The 22,357-nt window shown below is 37.1% G+C and overlaps 1 protein-coding gene across 2 annotated transcripts in view; it reads right to left on the reverse strand.

Moving 5' to 3' along the window:
- PALLD (palladin, cytoskeletal associated protein) overlaps nucleotides 1-22,357 on the reverse strand; it is a 347,001-nt gene that overhangs the window by 197,011 nt on the left and 127,633 nt on the right. For both annotated transcript variants that reach the window (XM_016148183.2, XM_036233612.1), the window contains one exon: nucleotides 5,130-5,308. In XM_016148183.2, the coding sequence (XP_016003669.2) occupies nucleotides 5,130-5,308 (179 nt within the window). The remainder of the gene's footprint in view (nucleotides 1-5,129; nucleotides 5,309-22,357) is intronic.

Raw genomic sequence — 22,357 nt, forward strand, 5'->3', positions numbered from 1 at the left:
GCATGTGTGTGTGCGTGTGTGTGTGTGTGTTAAGTTCTGAGTGACTTTAATGAATCTAGTCATGGAGTTCATCTTTTTGCACGTTTTACCTTTCGAAATTTAAGGACCAAATACACTCTGCCCTCTATTTGTATTACTCATTTTTCTCCCTTCTTTCTCAGTTGTTTTAATTATCAGCACAATAATTATCATTCGACAAGTTCGAAAACCATGAGTGTAAATCTTGTCACCACTACATTCTAGTTATGATTGTGCAAACTACTTAACTTCTTGGTTCCTCAACTTTTTTTTTAAATAGGTTATGTTTTTAAAAAAGGTATAAAAGAGTATGCAGAGTAAAATACATACTCATAGGGAAAAGACTGGAAAGATAAAAATATTAAGAGTGACTGACCCAGGGTAGTAGAATTACATATAATTTTTATATTTTCTTTTTACCTATACATTATAGATTTTTGGAAATGAAAATGTTTTTTTTTTTTTTTTTTTTTTTTTTTCAAAAGTAATGAAAGTGTACATTATGGGCCAGGTGCCACTCTAGGGAATTCACTCATTCAGTCCTTAAAACAATCTGATTTTCTCTGTGCAGAAACGGAGAAACTGAATTATAGAGCTGTGAATGACTGTTTAAGGTCATGGAGCTGGTCAGAGAATATTGTGAAATGGTCAAAGCTGTGCATAGACTCCTTCAGCTTCTCTTAGCACATTTTCAAAATCCAGCAAAAGGAATCTAATATAGAGGCTTAATCATGAGGAGTCAACAGGAGCAACTAACTATTCATGTAACATAGCAGCATGCTTCCAAAAGTGACTTAAAAGGGGAACATATTTTATCTGATTATTTGAAACACTGAGAGTCTATAAATAAATAACAGAATCTGCCAACATGCATCGAGCTTGAATATGGTGCCCCTTTTTCTATCTTTAAATGCTGCCTTGTCCTCCTCTCCATCCAACCCAAATCCTCATCCACAAGGTCCAGTTTAATCCGCCTTCCTCCATCCCACATTTCAGAACCACCATTCTCCCCTACTTGGAGCGCCTACAGCTATAATCATCTGTGGAATCCATTTTGCAATCAGGAGGGGAGCAGTGGTGGAGACTTGAGATGTCTATATTTATTTTGGATGTTTACCTTTCTTAATCACATCACAAAATTCTTGAGACTATTTCTTCGCCATCTAGCCATTGAGGGTACCCACCCCGGCACCACCCAGCACTCATGTGGGCCAGATTCCATTTCCTTTTCAAAGACTTTGTTCTCTATCTTACTATTCCTCTCTTCTTCATGATCTATGTTTTCTCTCCTGGATTATTTTCATTAGCATATAAACATACTCTATTATTCTGGTGTGAAAATAAGCAAGAAAACAAAGAAAATTGCAAAAAAAAAATCTTCTTATCCAACAATTTCCCTCTGGGTATTCATCCAAAGGGAACAAAAACACAAACTGAAAATCATATCTGTAACCCCGTGTTCAATGCAGCCTTATTTACAATAGCAAAGACATGGAAACAACCTAAGTGTCCAGCAATAGATGAATGGATAAAGAAAATGTGATACACACACACACACAATGGGATATTATTCAGCCAGGAGGAGGAAGAAATTCTGCCATCTACGATCACATGGAGGGACTTTGGAGGCATTATGCTAAGTGAAATAAAATAAGTCAGGCAGAGATAGACAAACAGGATAAGATCTCACTTAGGTGTGGAATTAACAAAAAAAGCACAAACCCAAACTCATGTTGAGAACCAATTAGTGGTTGCCAGAGGCGGGGTGGGAGGCTGGAGGAATTGTGAGGGGTAGTGAAATGGGTGCGGGATGTCAAAAGGTACAAATTCCAGTTATAAATAAGTCCTAAACGTGTAATGTACAGCATGGTGACTGTAGTTAATACAGTATTATATGTTTGAAAGTTGCTAATAGAATAGATCTTAAAAGTCCACAAACACATCTGGTCTTCCCACTCCGGGCCCTCTGTCTGAAGCACTCTTTTCCCAGTCTTCCTATTGGCTTCTTCTCAGGGTTCTGGTCTTAGATCGAATGCCCTTCAGGGAGGCCTCCCTGATTACTCTATTCCATCAGCACCTTTATTTTCTTCCCAGTACTTGCTGGCATAGGAATTATTTATGGGTTGACTAGCTTACACTCCCTCCTCTCCTGGAGTGTCAGTGCAGTGAGGACACAGGCCTGTCCTTTTCACGAATGTGCCCCCGTGCAGGCCACTGCCTGCCGCACAGCAGTCCCTCAGTAAATACCTGCTGCATGACTAAGAGAGCTCAATTGTGTGCCCTCAAGAATGCCATGCTCAGATCCTAATTCTTGCTACTAGATTAAGGTAAGGATTACAGCTGTCCCAGTAACGAGTGCATCTACAGTTTATTCTTAGTGGTTATGAGAGCAGATTGAGGAGTTAGACTGCATGGTGTTAAATTCCTGGGGGGTGAGTGTGTGTGTGTGTGTGTGTGTGTGTACACGCTGTGATGTTGGGCACTACTTAGCCTCTATAAGCTTTGGTTTCCTCAACCATAAATGGGGGTAATTTTCATAAGGATTAAATAATATAATACACATAAAAATGAAGTGCTACTGTTCTTAAGCTATAATTTCTTCTGTATCATTCTAAAACTTGATGCATAAGACAACTAAAATTTAGACAGTTTCCAACTAGTAGGCTGTTAAACTTTCAGCAAAGGCTTTGTTTAGATTTTTAAGTTCTATAGAAAATTCCCCGCTTTCTGATAGAACGCCAATGACTACATGCTGACATATTAACAACAACATGCATTAGGAAACAATTCAATAGTGATAGGACTGAGTCTAATTTAGTGCTAGATGAGCAAATATAAAAATTTCACACTTTCAGTCGTACTGGCATAAGAATTTATCTGAAGTTCTTGGGGATAAGAATACACTGGAATCTCTATGAATTTTTTAAAAATTAATATCCATATTTCATAGGCCAATGGACTAGTTTCTAAACCATTTTATATTAGGTATAGGAGACTGAATCTTAATGGCTCTTTATTCTTGTTCTGCCCAGCTTCCTCATCCTACCTGAAATCACAGATATCCAATGGCTGGTTGGCTAAGTAAGTTCAGTGTTATCATGTGAGAAACTGAGCATTAGAAAAAAACCAATATCTTTGTTGACTTTCAGGCCACAAAATATATGTGGCATATAGAACTAGAGGTGTACTTTTCCCATACTGAGTAGCCTACCTAGACGATTTCAAAGTCAGAAGAGGACTGGTGGTTCAGAAGCTTCTCACGGAAGAACCAAATTCAATTAAATAAAATTAAAGACCACGTTGTGAATGTTTTGGGTCTGCCAGGTTTAGATACTAAAATTGGTTGCAGAGGTAGAGAAATTTTTCCTTTTTTTATATGAAAAGTGAATCTAGCTTATATATCTTACAGTTAATCTTTGAATTCATCTGTACCCTTATAACACTTTATATATTTCTATTATATCACTTATTACAATATTTATTTATTTTTTTTTATGTGCTCATCTCTTTTAGATTGGGACTCCTTGATATCATGAACTGTGTCTTAATCATATTTGTACCTGCATATCTGGCATATAGTAGGGCCTTAAAAATGCTGGCCGAATTGAGTTGATAGACTATCACATACACTAATGTAATTTAACATCTGTAGTATTTAAGCAATATACATTAAAATTCACATTTCTAGCAATACTGAAAGCAAATAAAGAATTTAATTTTAAGATGCTCTATTTGAACTTAGATTTAGGATGTCTCCCAAATCTGATTATCATTAACAAACAGGTTTTAATGGAAGTTTAAGTTCCCTTTATTGTATTCTAAAACACTTCAAGAAGTTTATTACACAGCCCACCCATGACTGATGCTTTATGGCTAACTTATTAAATGTTGAAAATCTCTGTCAACCTTTTTCTAATAATTTAGCCCTTTGATGTGTGTATGAGATTGTGTTAAGCATATGGGTCCCGGGGGAGTGAGACTGCCTGGGTTTAAACCCTTATGTAACTTTGAACGAGTCCCTTTAACCTCTCTGGGTCTCAGTTTACCCACTTGTAGAAAGAGAATACGAATAATACCATATAGGCTTACAGTGACATTTAAATGATTAAGCACAGAATGTCTGCTTGAATTAACAAGACAAGGTCCCTCGAGAAGCTCACAGACGTTTGCCTTCAAAGACAATGCAGAAGAAGCTTTAATTAGAAGGCACACACTTTTAGTGGTAAGTTACTTCTAAAACTAAATTTTTTTTGTCAGTTCTAAAAATAATGGTTCACGTCCTGCTTCTACTTTAATAACTTGATGGTATTAAACAGTAAAAAAAATAGTAAAAAGATGAAGATTAAGGTAGTGGAGACCTCGGGATTTTTATTTTTCTATATTTTAACTACCATTTTGAAAAGCAACCATCAATTTATGGATTTAGGGACAATAAGAATATAAACACTGCAGTGCTTAAAACACATTTCCACATTAAATTATTGGTACTGATCGAAATACAATAATAATGTAAAGCTATATAGTTTAATATCAAGTTTTCTAATTCTCTACAGGTTGAGTCTTGTCAAAAATGAATTGACAGAGCAATAGAAATATTCTACTCTCTCTTACGTTACTATAAGGCAACATAATTCTTGAATTTTTTTTACCTAGTGATTTTAAGTTCACAAGACATTTACCAGGAATAACAGAGTTTAACAAGAGGAAATATTCTAGAATAAAAATAAGAACATTTAAAAATATCCAATCATTCTCATGATTTCCTAAGACATCTACAGTTTAACTTTGCTTGATGGATATGGTATTTTAATATGCTCCCTTTATTTATCCACTACAGAAAACCAAAAATAAGTTGGGTAATTTACATTTTAAGTAAATTCAAGTTAATGTAGCTGAAATGTTTGAATTAAAAGGAACAAATGTTGACATTAGACATGGTTGACATATGCCTAAGTGTCAGAACTGCTCGATTTATTTAGTTTTCAGGAGAAATGAGGTTTGAATCACACCACCATTATGCTGTTTGCACTGGAAAAGCTCATCCACAATGAAGCTTTGCTGATACCCAAGCTGTCAGACCATCCACACTCCCTCACCACACATCTCCTTACCTTCGACAAACACCTCAGCAGATGTTGTGTCGGAGCCGCTGGGGTTTGTAGCCAGACAGGTATAGCGACCTGTGTCGTCCTCAAAGGCTTCTGCTATGATCAGGGTGTGGAGGTCCCCGCCCTCAGAGCGGATCTGAATATCGGGAGTGTTGTGCAGTTCCCTCCCCTCACAGAACCATCTGCAGGCCACATGGAGGTCAAAGGACAGGAGAGAAAAAAAGGAAATGGTGATGTTTAAGATAATAAAGTACAAGGCTAGATGCTATGTAATAAGATGTTTGTTTGCTTTAAAAAAAAAACTGTTACTGAGGGAAACTACATTTTAGAGCATGAAATTAACGACTAAGACAATTCCCACAAGTTTTCTTTGTAAAGCATCCCATCCATTTTATCAACCTTGAAATAAGTGACACCGTCAAAGTTGGAAAGACAATCTCAGTCACAAAAGGAAAAGAACAGAAATTCAAAGTGTCTTATGAAATGTTTCATAATAAATGACTCTTACATTTATTACAATTTTATCTCTTATTCTTATCTAAAGAAAAATATGAAAGTAATATAAACGTTATGCTCAAAATATCTAATGTATCAAGGGAAACTAATCATCACATTAAAAAAAATCATAGGCAGCAATATTTTTGTTGACCCTAAGACTTCTGATCAGCTGAGCAATAACGAATTTAATGCCTTCCACATTTCTGACATTCACAAAACTTTCTTGCAGACTGCTTGGCCTCCACAACGAAAGAGACGGAGCAGTCGTGCTGTAATTCATTCTTGCTGGTCAGCGCTTTTCCTTCCCCAAACAACCAGGACCTTGGTGTGGGAGGCTGTAAGTTGCCAGACTGTTTTAACACCGAGTTCTCTCTCACACTCTTTCCTTTATTCCCCCAGCACCTCAAACTCTCAACAGGAATTTTACAAAAAATATGAAACTGCCCCAAACTCCCCTCGTAATGTGATTTATGTTTAAAGAAATATGTAGGAATGTGCCACTTACAACTAAAAAGATTGAAGTCTCTGGGACTGTATTGTCTGTTTACTTCTTAATCAGCACTTGGAGATTTTCTGAGTCTAACCTCTAGAAAATTGTTTGGACTTGGCACCCTTTGTGAAAACATGGCCCTGAAGACTAACTTTTTTCTATATTGAGATAGCATAATATCACTGTTAATCTAAATTTAATCTGTAAATAATATGAATAAAACAAATCTGTTTGCTAGTACTAACTTCAGAGTATCAACTCCAGAAACTACATTAAAAAAACAAATATGGGACACTCAGAAAAGAACAGATATGACTTTGGGAATTTAAAAAAAAAAAAAAACAGTTTAAAAAACCCAGCTAACTGAGCATTCTACACTCTGAAGTATGTATTACTTTTGAGGCAATTCAGAAGGGCTGTATTTCTTGATTCTAAGGCATTTTGGGTTTCCTTTGTTTTCATAAAGTCCTAGAGAGCATTGCAGCCTGGAGCCATCTTCCAGGTCTCCTTTTTCCATAGTCATGGTCTAGATCTTCACCATGAGAACTGACTGTGGCTTAAGTTTTAATTGATCTTAAGTTTTTTAATTGACCTCTTCACCTCCAGTAAACTATAAATTCTTCTATATCCTGTACCACAGGGGTCCCCAACCCCCAGGCTGGTACCGGTCTTTGGCTTGTTAGGAACCAGACCGCTCAACAGGAGGTGAGTGGCGGGAGAGCCAGTGAAGCTACATTGGTATTTGCAGCAGCTCCCCAGCGTTAGCCTCACTGCCTGAGCTCCACCTCAGATCGTCAGGCATTAGATTCTCAGAGGAACATCAGTTCCTCGTGCCAAAACGGTTGGGGACCACTGCTGTACCAGATTAAAGCTCTTGAAGCTCTTCCTTACTTATATCCTTCCCTAAATTTCAGATATGTATTGACTTACATATAACTTAACCCCAATTTTATTTTCTATTATTTTGTCATACTAATCCTCTGTTTCTGCCAACTCTTGGCATAGATTTTATTGTCCCTGGCACAGCCCTTACGTATTAACTGCCTACTCTCCCCTTCTTGGAAGTCTCTTACTCTCTTCGTTATTCCATCCGGGAGCTACTCTTCTTTACAGAGAAGAGAAAGGCTCTTTCAACAGATTAAATTCAATCAAACACAGGCTTGCTAGGCATCTTCTACATGGAAGGCACTGCATTACATACCACAGGTGGTAGGAAGAATACCTGATACACTCTGAAACTAGCTGGAGTTTATCTGTCTGTACTACTCATTAGTGTTTTTTTTATTTTCTTCCATAAAGAAGATACAAACTATTAGAGGAAAAAAGAAGAAGAAAAAATGCAATTAAAGTTTAAAAGAGAGAAAGATAAATTGCTTTGGTTAGATATGCTTCATAGAGAAAACCCTGCCTACTCCCCAAGGGAGCCTGTAGTATCTTGACCTCTCATCTCAGCAATTTAGAGCCTTCAGGCACCCTGCTTGCTTGTATATGGTCTACGAGCTTACAAATGTTTAAAAAAAATTTTTTTAAATACTTGTGACATACAAAAATTATATAAAGTTCAACTTTCATCGTCCATAAATATCGTTTTTTTTGGAACACAACCATGGTCATTCATTCACATATTGTCTCTGGCTGCTTTAGCATTACAATGACAAAGCTGAGTAGTTGCAACAGACTGTACGGCTCACAAATGCTAAAATATTTACTATCTGAACTTTATAGAAAAGGTTTGCCAACTCCTGCTCTTTTTGCTCTTCAAAGTGTGATCCCTGGACCAGGAGCACCAGCATCATTTGGGAGCTTCTTAGAATTGCAGAACCTTGACCCTCATCTCAAATCCACTGAATCAGTTTAGATTCCTCTGGTGATTCATGTGCACATAAAGGTTAAGAAGTTCTGGTCTATTATATTTGGATCCCACTAACTTGCATTACAGAGTCCTGGCTCTCCATGTAGGTTATTCACTTCTCTAACATAACCATATTTTGTTTTGTATTTCTGGATGCTTGCATATAAGTGTATGCAAAATTGGGTGGTTTGTTTCTCCCACCTCTATATATACTTAACAAATTTCAGCATTGACAACTGATGATATACCATTTCATATCTTCTGTGTTGTTTCCTTATGCTACTATTTGAGGCCTAAGTGTTTACAGTGAAGGATCTGTGGCCTACTAAATTTGGAAGATGCTACATATTATATATCGCTTCTTGATGTTTGCAATTCATATTTTCTTATCAAAGGCCCTGAGAAGTCCTGCAGAAAATAAAATTTGTTTAACATGTCTAATCTAGCATTAACTTATTTGACTATGGTCTTTCTCTTTTAGCATCTACTAACATCCTATGTGTGGTCACAGAAAACTTTAGCATATTTAACCCATAGAAGCTGTAGTTTAAAAAAGTAAATTAAGAACAATTATAATCTGAGCAATGATGATAAGTGTAAGACAAGAAAATAATCAGTAAGCACGATAAAATACTAGAAATATATTTTAATACTGGCAGAGAGCTTAAGGCAACAAATGCATTTTCTGCAACAGTCTAACATCTTTTTGGTCTTCTGACATCGTATCTTCAACAATCGCATATGGTGAAATGGTTGGTGCTTTCAAACCATTAGGCTGACCTGTTTTTTTGCTTTCTAATATTCATGCCTTTTGTTCTCCAGCTCTGTGAATAAAATGTAAAAAGCGGCCCAGACTGTAATGCATAGAAGAAATAGTACAGAGAAAAAAGACGAAATCAGTCTAAATCAGGTGGTAAGTATAACAGTTAACATGAGTCATTCTACCCCTTTGACACTATCAGGTAAAGTCAAATTGTTACTGATGGAAGTAACTGTCAAGTGACCAACCAGTTCTGTTGTTAAATTGTGGTGTGACTCAAGAGGCCAGGGAAAAAACTGCAAATATTTAGATGGCAGACTCCCTTTGGCAACGAAAAAGCAGCATGGTTCCAGGGCCAATATTTAGATTAATGTGTGTTTAATTTATGATTTGCACATTGGAACTAGTAATGGCTGAACAAAGCAGCTCAACTGTGACTTTAGGGAAGTCATTTAGCCTTCCTGGTTCAGGTTCCTCATCTCAGGGGATGAGATTTTCTAGTTATAAAGACTTGGGATTCTAAAGTTTTTGGTGAAATGAAAGGTTTGTATATTTAGTGATTGAGTTAAATATATTCCAAGAAATGATGTAGAGAATTATTTGATGAAAGGTACAAGTAACTAATGGCTTTGCATTTTTTGGCCTATAGTAAGATATAATAGTGTTTCTAATATTACACACCCACGTTGGGTCCTTAACGTATCAATGAATTTAGCACCTGATCTTTATCACTACCATAGCACATAACTTTCCACATTCTACTGAAATTATTTCTTAATGTGACTTTCTATTCTATTAGAATAAAAGTTTTTCCAGGGTAGAGGCCTCATCTTATTAACTTATTCACTAATAAGTGTGTTGTATGTTCCGGCACAATGCCTGGCATGTGGAGTGTGTTAATCGTGCCTTTTTATTTTCTGTAGTTCCAATACTTTGACATCTGGGTACCTGGTGACCTTGGAGAGACTGCCTTTCCCAGGAATGGTCAATTCTTAGCTATTACAAATGACTCTCCTTCCAGCACTCCTTTCATATGAAAACCGACCAGTCCAGAGTCACATGGCCTCTACCGCCTCTATTTGGCTATGGCACTCAGGGCTTCTATTCCCAGGTCCTTATCGCCTCAGAGCCAGCTAGCATCAACTGGGGACAGCCCCTGTGCCTCAGAGCCTGCTGAAATTATTCGGACCAGCCAATCCTAAATCTGTTTACCCTGCTACCTTCACTCTTTCCCACAGAAACCACAGTAAAGGCTTTTACCCATGTTTCGCTTTGCTCCCTCTGGCACCTGACCAGCTCTGTTGAGTCTGTGTGTCCCCACCCCCACCACTGGAGCACACTCCCTACTCTTGGAAATTGTAATAAACTATCTTTCAACGGCAGCCATCTCCTGATCTGCTGGCCTCAACCTTCCTGAATAAGAAAACCTACTTTTTAAAACACTGAACTAATCAGAGATGAATATGCTTACAAAGAACTGAACAGATAGACAGTTTATATAATAACTATCGTAGTTTCTGCCTTAAGATATATATGGAGAGATGTTTATCTATACTCGCCTACTAAAACTGAAGTGCACTTAAAAGCATAAAATGAAACTTAATTCATTTAATACAGATATTGGAAAAGGAAATCAGCCTTGTCCATTCTTCATGTAACAGAGCAAAAACAAAACACCTTCTTATCTAAGAGAATCCTAGAGTTTTGAAGTTTTGACACCATAAAGTTAGATGGATGAGATGTGCTACAGTCACGTTTGTTTTATTAAATTACTTAAAGGTCATCATTCTATCAGCTTCCTGGCAAAGGACTCAAAATATTTAATATTCTTGAAAGAAGAGGTAAAAGTCAGGTCTGCTGATTAAATTTTGACCCTCTGAAATTTTTCTTAAATTCTTGTTGCTAGTGCAACTTAGGAAAAGCAATGTTGGCATGATGAGCTAAAATGTAAAGCATACAAAACATGACAAAGTACAAGTTTAATAAACATGTGGCACAGGTAATGATACCCCGTCCCCTGTCCTTTTTCCTCAGCCCATGGCAGACATCACTAATTAACTGGAATGTTTTTGCTCGCGAGACTGAACATCTCAGCATCCTCGGCATGGTTGCTTAAGCAGTCTACAAAGGAAATGACATTGAAGTCTGCAATAAAACACATTTGCCAGCCTCAATTTGGTCTCCTTCTATAAAACACCTTTTCTCCTTCCTCCATATCCTGAAAGCTGTTTCTATTTATTATGAGGTAAGAGTGGAAGAGATGATTTGGTTGAGACGGAGAATGTAGAAGTATGTAATGTGGCTAAAAGAATCTACTTAGGTAAAATTCCACTTGAAGACACACCTGAACCTTTTTTTCATTCCACTTTTAATACTTGAAAACCATTTATTTAGTGGATAGGGTACTAGAGAGCATATTAGAAAATCAAAATCCAATCAGCTACATTCCCATTCTACCTCTGATAAATATCAACTTCAATCATACTTCTAATTTGCTACTATAAAATGGTTAAATTATGTAAGTATAATCTCATAGGATGAAGCTATGATATAAAATTTGGGAAGAATGATAGTTCCTAAAGACTTATAAATTCAAATTAAAGAGAATATTTATTGAATGCCTATGATATGCTACATGCTGTATAAATATAGCCTTATTTTATTTCCTAACAACCTTGTAAAGTCTTTGTCATATTTTTAGACATAAACAACTCTCATTTATCTATAGAAATGAAAAAGACAACTATGGACAATTAAATCCAGGTAATCTTCAAATTTTCCTTTTCCTCAATACTTGTAGCTTCATCTTTCATTAATATTTTTTTTTTTACTATGGTTCTAAACAAGTTTTAACAAATTTTACTAAGTCTTCCTAATCTCTGGTGGAGCTACTAAACAGCTATATAACTGCCAAGCAATGGGGAGCTAAGAAGGAAATCTTAGAAAATCAGTGTGTGACAAACCCCAGTCAAAACCGAGTTACTCACATATGAGTGAGCCAGTTAGACTGGTTGTTAGACTTCAAAGCCATGAACAGGGTATGAGAATAACCTTGCATTAATTGGAAATAAAATGTAAAGTGGTTAGGTGTCGTCATATTTGCTCATCAGTCAAACATTTATTCATTCATCAAAGGGCTGACTGAACTTCACCTCCAACCCAGGGGACCAGAGGTAAACTGGGTTTATTTCATGAGACTACTATGGGAAAATAGAGAACATCCAATTACAGACATGAGGAAATGCTAAATACACTTCATTTGACAACCTTAAAAGTTCTTCCAACACATGGAATCATATATTGCTTCAAAATCTGGTTTTTGCTTCATACTTATAGGCTGTTTGGACAAAATAATTAGGTTGAAAACAATTTATTAAAGAGGAAATAAGGTGAACAGACTCTATGAGTCTTGAATTTTTGCTTTCTATTCACAAAGAATTCTAACACAGGAAAAAAGGATTATCGATTTTAAAGCTCCATAATATGGTACAGTTCTTTATATTATTCTGTGCTGGAATGTTGAAATCGATATCATTTAAATACATATATGTCTTTTTAATAAATAATATCTTTTCCCTCCTCCGGATGTTTGTTGAACATTCTAGCCTAAAAATAAGATGGTGCCGAAAATTCAAGGATTATACTATGGCACCAGTAGGATATAGAAGGACTGAAATTCGCGAACATATTTTACATAGAAAAGTTCAATATTTAATTGTTCACTTTCTACATTTCAAAGTGAGGTTAAGTGTAACCTCTGACTTGGTCTGAGGCTGATTGCTGGAGGAGAGTGGCTGTATCCATTGCAGTCCTAGAAACTGTTTGGATAGGGATCAAAAGTGGTCAGAAGGATAACTAAATTTTAAAACTTACCTCCCTGGTGTGGCCTTCCTTTTCCCTTCTCTTATGATCCTGGTAACTGAAAGTGGGGCTCAGAACTGTATACTAGAGTTGGGATATACATTTGGGAATGCTCAGAACACGGCGGTTCTCCAAAATGGAGCAATATTATTGACTTTTATGAGAATAAACTCAACTGCTAAATGGGAAGAACTAACAAATCCACTGGCAACGTATAATATACCCTACCTAGGATAGTATACTAACAGTTTATGTTACACACACATGGCACCACTTGGCTTAGAAGATGACTAGTAACATCTATTCTGATTCTATCACTTAAAAGGAAACCTAGATTTTATGACTGAGTTTCTTTTGGTATCTTTCTTTTTTTGAACCACAACTATGTGTCATGGAAATTTTCTGTGCCCTATATTTTAAACATGTGGCTTTACAAATGAGCAAAGCTGATTTATAAAAGTTATAAAGCTTCATCAATGAATCTTGGCTAATATTCTCCAACTCTGCTAGAAAATGGTAAATTTTAGAAGCCACTTAATAGAAACGATGAGGTGCTTTAAAATAAAAACGTTTACAAACAGTTGAGTTTTTGTTTTTTCCTATAAGTCATTTTCTTTATGCTCATGGGAAAACAAGTTAAGTTGAAAGATGTCTGTCTGCCTATTTTTGCTTTACAACTCCACTGATTTGTACTTTCTAGAACATATATCTTCAAAGGGATGTCAATGATGATTGCAGGATGGCAAATTTAGCCTGCAGCTGCCCCCTTCTTCCAAAATGCAAGCAGCCACATGGCTTCATGGAAGTGCATGCTTGAAGAAAACTAAAGGCACCAGTTTCTTTCATGTTATTATAAAGAAAATAAAGGGCAAAAAAAACTCCAGAGACATCAGTGGTTCCACAATGGTTATATTTTCCAGGTGTTCCTTTCTCCAAGGGAATGGCAGTGCTCAGCCATGAACCGGTGACCCACCCAGACAAAAGCTGCAACTGCGGCCTGACATGAATTTCGTTTATGCCTCAAAGTCAGGCCATCTGTAAATATCACATTTCATACGTCCTTAATTAAACACCAATTAATTTTTATGGAGTATTTTCTGTCTCGTTACCAAAGATTTAATTTTTTACATGTGCTCACGTTAACCACAGGGTACTTCATGTTTCTTCTGTCATGTGAATTAATAGGCAGACCAAAGTGAAATTAGCCCTTGTCTAAATTTACTATGGCTATAATTTCATGACTGCGTAGCTCGAAGGCCAATAGTTAAATCTGTGTGGCCAACAGATGTACTTTAACCCTATGGTCCAAAAGAGTCTAATAGAATTTTTTGAAATTCAAAGCCCACGAAAGGATAAACTGGATTATGATCCAAAACCAGACTCATATTCAGTAATTCTTCTCTCAAATAATCGCTTTATCTCCTAAGAAAGAAAGATAAAACAGAAAGGAGCAGCGAGCAGCCCGGAGAAAACTAAAATTCAACAATGATTTTTTTCTGTATGGACCATGAGAGGTAGCTTCTTGTCTGGATACTATGAGCGTGCAGATATTTAAATACTATCACTGAAGAGCAACTATAAAAATAGGCAACTGGATTCTACACTAACTGTTCGTGCTATCAGAAGCTGTTAAACTTTTAGAATGCCCCTAACACCCTCTGCCCTGGTGATGCAGTAGAAAGGAGACAGGACTGGGTGTCAGCATTCCGGGGTTCTGGTTTTGCCTGGTCACAGACCAGCTGAACTGAATGTGATCTGGTCCTTTTTCCTTTTGAGGCTTGAATTTCCTTATTTGTGAAATATGAGGAATGAGCTGGACCAGTACTATTTCAAGTGTGTCCCAAGAAACTAGTTCTTCAGCAAGTTGACAGAGACCATTGAAAAAGGGTTCTGTGGCCAATTAGGTTTACAGAGTGCTGGGTTAAATGAAATTAAACATCTGTCTTTACTACAGAACTTTTTAGAACTTTGTGCCAATATATAGTGAATTTCCAATACAATGGCAGGCATCATTCTCAATCTTACTGGATAACGGAGCATGTGTTTTGAGAATCACATGGGAGAATTCGTATTCTGTGGAACACATTCTGGAAAATATTCGGTCGAATTATCACTAATATCCCATCTATCTCTATACTGGCAAATTTGATACCTGGCCTATATTTTACAACTACCTCTTCCAGTGCTCATGACAGACATCAGTACTAAGACAAAGCCCTCTTTCCCAATGGCCCCAGAATTGATTTCCGAGTCATCCTCTTATGGTTCTCTGGGCAGCCACTGCCAATTAACTATGTTTAAATATTATTTTCTTTCACAGGAATCAATGTGAAATGTTGATTGCTATGATTACTAACCTCTTTTTTTTGGGGGGGGGAGGGGGGACAAGCTGCCATTTTGCAACAGCACACAAAATTACTGGTATTTGCTCCCCCCGCCCCCGGAAAAAGCTCAAGGTGACCAGATAATAAATATAATGTCCAAACAGGACATGTCTGAGAGTAAAACAGGCAGGCTACCATTAATAACTACAGGAATAAATGGTGATTATTCCAGGTCAACCAGAATGTGCAGTTGTCACTTATACTTCATTGCAAGAACTTAAAATTGAGATTTTTGGCTTTAGCGGATATTTTGACTCTGCGAATGCAATTCATTCCCATGAGTAGACAAAAGTTAATTTCACAGTATGTGAGGGGGAACAAAGGTTGCCAACCCTCCTGTCACTCATCCACAAACTTTCAGGTTACACCTGTTAGTTAAAAAAATATTCATCCTCATCAATCCTGTACGCAAAGCACAAAAACAAGTCAGCAGGACCTGACAAGTTACACTTCAAAGTTACCTACACTGTGAAAATTTGCACTGAATGTTTCCGAGCCTTTAAAGTGTTGGAGGAAAGAACGGATTATACAGAGAGCCTGAGAGTGAGAAATTGCATACGTGAAAAAGCTAGAGGTGCACATTCAGCTATTCTGTTGCTACAATTAGGTCAGGTAATTATTAGCCATTGTCATAACTTGGATTACATTCCAAAGGGGATAAAATGGGAGATGTTTTATTAGACAATGCTGTTAGTCTTCTATGCTTTTGGAACTTGTCCACTGAAATACGATGACTACCTCAGAATTATGAAACCCAAAACAGCTAAAATCAAAGTAGGGCGTGGGCAACATGTCCTCTTGGTATCTTCAACTCTACAGAATTACAGAAACCCATGCAAAATCATTCACGTATGAACTCCTGGAGAGCCCAGTGGTTATTTCTTTGCATCTGAGGAGAAATTACATTGAATACAACTCTTTCTTTAGCAGTAGAACATCTTTCCTTAAAATCAATGAACAGAAGATTTCATCTACAATTTTTCCTAGTTTATTAGTCAGTCCCTCAATTTCTTGCCTTAATCATGCTGTCAGCTAATTGTGATTAGGGTTAAGAGAGGAGGAAATAAAAGGAAATAGAAATTGAGAATAAGGGGAAAATACCTCTCTTTCTGTAAAAACTTTGCTTCTCTTTCATCTCCTCTCCAAAGGAGTTTCAGCTAACACTGCCCTGGTTGAGGTCCCATCAGTGGAGCCAAGCTCAGCTGCTCCAGGCAAGGAGGGCAGTTTCGGCCTCCCGAGTTGGCGGATATTCTAGCCGAGGCTTAGTGAGGCTCGGTGGCCTCCTCGCACAGTGTTCCAGCTCTAGTCTAGTCTAATGACGAAGGTCTTTAGATCAAATGTGGCCGTTGTGATCTCAAGGAACCACAAGACAAACACCAAAAACAGAGCGTGTGTTTGAGCAAAGTTAAAGTATACACTGGCCCTGTCAGTAACTATATGTACAGAAATGTTTTCTTTCTTTCATCAAGTTAGGGTTTTCCCAGTTAACTCATGTCACAGCCACCCCCTTTCCTGAATGCATTTCACTTGTTCTACCTTGTGTTCTTTCTAGAAGTCCACATTTAGAGATCAGCTTTGCAAGGAGAGTTATAATAAATGAACTTTCACTGTGGGGGAACTCTTAACTAGATAATGAAAAGTGAGGTACAGAAGGGCTATGACTAGCAAGTAGCACTCAGAGGTCCTGCATCGTCTATCCTATCGACTAAATTGTGAATGCCTTCATCGAAAATGTTGAGCAATATTTTACACACGCACACATCATCACACCACGTACCTATATGCACACATACCTGTATTTAACATCTGACACACTCCTCGAGTCAAGTTCCTGAAAATCCCAAACACCCTGCAAATGCTGCTTTGCAACTAACTTTCTGATTCTGTCCACAAAGGTGATTCTCTAAATCATATCTGTTCTCTTTGTCCCAACAATGTGGATCAAATACATACTTCTGAATTTGTAGAAAAGTGAGCCATTTCCCAAGCTGCCTTCAGTGCTTCCTCTCAGATCCTGGGTATGCAGAGCTGCAGCCAGAGCAGGGAGGAGCCTCAGGTATATGAGCAAGAGCAGGAAGTCAGGACTAATTATACCTTGTTTTATTTGGCTGTCTGACTAACAAATGAAATGGTATGTTTCATTTCAGTTGGTTTTTCAGAGCAAATTACCTCAGGCTGATATTTCATTCCAATGGACTAGATTATTTGAAAGTGTTAAAATTAATATCATGATCAAGTACAGGCCTAACTCTTTTTCTTTGAAAAATATAGGTTTTCATGATGAAAAAGCTCTCCTTTCTGATGACAATTAGAGCACCCGCCACCTGGCTACATTCCATCATTCAGTGTTTATATCCTGTATCCTCCAAAGCTTCTGGGATCACACAACACACAACTTTTAGAAATTGGCTTCAGAGGCACATAAAGACTTTGCATAAGACAACAACTAACTCTAAAACTATTATGTGGTGCAAGTACTAGGGACCAAGGCTTTAGGGTATGTAGTTTACTAGCTACAGGAAGTCATAATAGTTCCTCTGCTTGCATAAATAAAAATGTTTTTTTTGTATTTAAAAATGTCACTGGTCATAATGGCTGTATATGTGTTTGCTATGCAAGAAAAGGTCAATATACTGAAAACATGTCTTGTAGAGCAAGATTCGAACGCTGAATCCAACACGTGTTCATGAGGACATCTAGAACACAGGATCTTGGCCTCAGCCACACTTCTCTTCAGAGCTCCTAAGGCTGGCTTGTGACAAAGAAGAGTGCCAACAGCTTACTCTATCCTTTCGAATCCGTGCACATCGTGAGAAAGCCTTTCCCTACTACCTTATCATGCTGGCAATCTATAGATAGATGTTGGGGAAATAAAAAATTACTCTCTGCTAGAAAAAGGTGGAAGCAACCATGCTATACGTAAATGCTGCTTCAGACTCATGTCTTCCCTCAATTTTGGGGACAAAAATGATCAGTCTCCCTCCGATTTTAATGTTCCATTGGTCCACAGTTTTTCTGGGTTATTTGAAGTTGGGCTTAAACATACTTGTCTGAGTACGATATAGGTTAATTCTGAAGGATCTAAAAACATTCCCTGTGGTTTCTAATGGCTAAAATTATTCCATAGGCCCAAAGATGGAATGGGTTGGAATAAGTGGGCTCCTTGTTACTAGATATACTGAAGATGGAGGAACAACTGGCAGGGAACTTTGAGAGGGAACTCCAGAAGCGGATGAATATTTGACTGAGAAACTATGATGACTGCTGCTATAATCTGTCAGTAAACAATTGACAGCTGATATATGAAAGTGGGACAAAACATCTAATGCCTGGTGAACTGAATACTAAAGAATGGCATAATCTTGTAAGTATGATGTATTTACTAGATTTGCCTAATTTAAGCAAAACAACTCAAGATTTACAGGGGCTTTTTTTTATTTTTTAAATTTATTTTTAATTTTATTATTATTTTTTTAGGCAAGGCAACCCTTGGGTGACCTCACAGATTGCAAGGATCTTGTCATCTTAAAATCCCTTATTTTTTATTTTTTACACCTACAGTACCTGGTCTTCTTAGGTGGTCTCCCATCCAAGTACTAACCAGGCCCGACCCTACTTAGCTTGCAAGATCAGACAGGATCAGGCTTGTTCAGGGTGCCAAGGCCATAGACTTGCAGGGGCTTTTTAATTAGGATGGCTTTTGGGGGATGCATTAGGTCTTAAGTGAAGCTTATACTGAGCACACAAAATACTATAATATTTTCATGTTCAGAAACAATTTGCATTACAAAATGTATTTTTTTTAATTTCATACTTTATACAAAAACCTGGGTCAATATGTGACAGTAGAGAATTTCCTCTAAAATAAAAGCTCTCTAAACTTAACCATATTTATTATTAACTTGCTTCGTACTAAAGTTTCCAATGTTTCTTTGCCAAGGCTTATGTTTTAGTCTTCATTTCACTGGCATAGACTCTCTGACTTTGAAATTTTTTTTTTTCTGTTAGGAAATGACATGCTAAAATTCAGACCCAATGAGGTATAATTTAATTTTTCAAAAACACACTTGAGAGCTTTAAAGAGGTTTAAAAATTTCTATAACTAATTTTTATGAAATTCATGTTATACGTGAATATCTTACCCTTTCCCCCAAATTTTTGATTTGCCTTCTTATTTTTCAACATTCTTCTTGGAAAAGAATCACATACCACTTAAGGAGTAAAGGAAAATCATGAATCCTGGGGGGATTGGCTCATCCATAAAGGTATCTGTTGGGATGAAAAAGTGCCTCTCTCTACAGAAGGAACTCCCTGTAAGGGTCATACTGCTTGTGAACCCATACAAACTATACCTGCTTCCCCAACGGTTCGGCCCTCAGACCCAAGTGTCTGCGGGAGGCGCGAGCCTTCCGACTCCTGCGGTGTTTGACCCGCCTCTAGCCCATCAGGTATTGTCTAAACTCAGCATTGAGGTGGGGAAAACAACTAAAGGAAAACCCCCCTCTAGCTAGTTATACGGATCACTATTTTTACTCTTTATTTTTGCCCCAAAGCAACTCTCCTAAATAAGCTGTAAATGGGTATTTTTGCTCAATATATATAACACGCAGATATTCGTAATCGTGACCTCCCAGTTTAATTTATCCTCATGTCATTGGGAGGAAGAGTACAAATGCCTCCCTCTCCCTCACCTCTTCTTCCTGTACAGCATTATTGTGATTTGTAAGTGGCTAAGAACTAAAATAATAGCTCTAAAATTCTGGCAGGATTAGAAAGAGACTTTCTGGCCAGCTACTAAAGAGTTAACCTTAGACATTACAAGGAAAATGTTAAATCTGTTGCCAGGTCATTTACTGCAATGTTAAAAGCTTAAAGAGTGAGTTTGCCCAACACTCTGGAGTCTAATAATGTAATTGTAACTAGTATACTGAGGAGATGGAACAGTCTTCTAACACGGTTTTAGAAGTGATTTATTGATCCCTGCACAATAATTTTTCAGCGATTCATATAACCAGAATTTATAGATTTATTCCTAACTACAGGAAAAGCTGACTTCACTCTTGCACCCTGTGCCTTTTCACATTAGTCTTTGAATTGCAATTAGCTAAGTTAAAGCATGATCTTGAAAAGGCATTTCCTCCACCCCCTTGGGGGACAGGATCTAGTTTGCTAGTTTGGATTATATCACTTCATCTTTAGAAAGCCATCTAAGTACATTTATATTCTTAGCAAATGATACCATCAGAATGTACATACTTCACATGGAGGAAAGATATTCAGAAAGTACTGTTGTACTTCGCAATATTATCACACACGCATGATATGTATAAAGTACGCAGGCTACTTAGGGGACGTGGTAGTGGAGGATGCCTACAGGACTTTTCCAATTGGGAGCTCTATGAACATCAAAAGGAAATTGAAAACATTTAGAATATAAGCTAATACTCCCATATATTGAAATTTGTTGTAACTAATACAGAAATATGAGATGATGTAGCCTATTCAGAAGAGAATTTGCAACACTAACATATGCGTTTGACCCAGCAGTTTTATTTTTAGGAAGTTATGCTTTGATATGTTCCCACGAGGGCAGAAAGACACATAAACATATAGGTTGTTCATTTTAGCACATTTTTTAGAGTAATAAGAAAACGCTCATCTTGTCCTAAATGTCTATCAAAAAGGAAGTAGCAATTTAATTATGGTATCCACTCAAGGAAATACTATGCAGCCTTTAAAAATATTACAAAAAGTTGTCAAAAATATATTATCCAGTAAAACCACAACTGTATAGAACTGAACAGTGGACTTCTGGAGGGTTATATAAGAAACTTGTCACTTTTAAGTTACATTAAGAAGAGAGGGCTTGAAGCTGAGGGAAGATAAAGAACTTTCATTTTTTCTTTTGGAATGTTTTATGATTTTTTTTTTACTAAGAATACTACTTTCTACATATTAAACTTATTAAAATGTACAAAAATGAAACCTAGAGAAAAATATGATATTAGAATATCCAATCTATGCTACATTTTAAAAGTTAAAAAGAAATATACATGTTTTAGGGCAATTATGTTGTATTAAGAGAGACTTGCATTATCATTTCATCATTCATTAACTCCTGGAGTCTGTTATTTTATTTGTACTACCCTCATAAAGTTGTTAGGAGGATTAAACAAGGTAAGGCATATACAACCTTTGGTTTGGGGCTTGATGCATTTACTCAACGAGGTTAACCAGCTGTTATAATTTCTTATAAAAGCCAAGGGAAGTGTTCATTGCAGGAGCACACAGAGCAAGTCAGAAAAATCTGACTTCAGATGTATGCAACTAAATATCAGTCTTCTATTTATGCTCCTAAATGAGACCTCCTCCACTAGACCTCAGTTATAAATTAATGGGTTTGTAACATTTGCCTTTACTCTTTCATCTATTTATGAAGCTTCCTACTACTAGGAGGGCCACTGTATGCTTTCTAAACTCGTGGTCACAATAAGAATTAAATGGATTCTATTAAAGAAAACAAATGTTAGCATATTGTCCAATACAATAAGGCTTTAGTTCTAAAACTACATCAATGCAGAGATGCTTAAAAAAAAAATCACACCAGCCAGGGATTATCTCATCTTGTTTCAGGTAGTGGGTGAAAAACATCACCGTGTTTCATAAATGAGGATCTGTAGAATATGACATGTTAGGATTGTATTCTGTTGTGTTTCCTTAACAACCAAGCAATAGATTATAGGAAAAACTTCTTGGCTCTGCTGAGTCAATGTCTCAAGAACAGAATGCCTTTTAACCATGAAGTGATTGTTACAGAGGTCAAAAGAACCTGAACTCCATCTTACAAGTATCCCTTGGGTTGAATCTTAAAAATCTTGCTGAGAGAGGAGAGAAGCTAATTATGAAGCAAAATGAAGACCTCACTATGTAGAAGACAGCAATGTGCCTACTCATGTGCAGCTTTTACTCCAGCGAAGATGAGAGTGGGGAGAGAGAATAAGCACTTAAGCTACCCTATAAATAAAATCATTTCAGATAGGGCAATGCCCCCCCCACACACACACACACGCAATACGAACGATCAACGCTCCATTAGGTAGGATAATTGTGGAAGAGAGTGAGGTTGTTTTATGCTATCACAGTACAGCGTTTTTCACCAAGATTGTATAAGAATAAAGATATCAGCGCATAAAAAGAACATTCATGAAGAGACCATGAAAGCGTGATGCAAAAGTACCCATACCTAGAGACTCTCTAATGAGCATCACATCGCCTATCTCCGAAAAGTTTCCTTTCCCTCCTTGCATTTGTGAGAACTAGCAAATCTTTCACCTTCTAAGTAAATAGAATTTAAACTTTTTCCTGAGAGCACTCTCTCATATTAAT

This window comes from Rousettus aegyptiacus, unplaced genomic scaffold (assembly GCF_014176215.1).
Source record: "Rousettus aegyptiacus isolate mRouAeg1 unplaced genomic scaffold, mRouAeg1.p scaffold_m13_p_16, whole genome shotgun sequence".
Classification (NCBI taxonomy): Eukaryota; Metazoa; Chordata; class Mammalia; order Chiroptera; family Pteropodidae; genus Rousettus; species Rousettus aegyptiacus.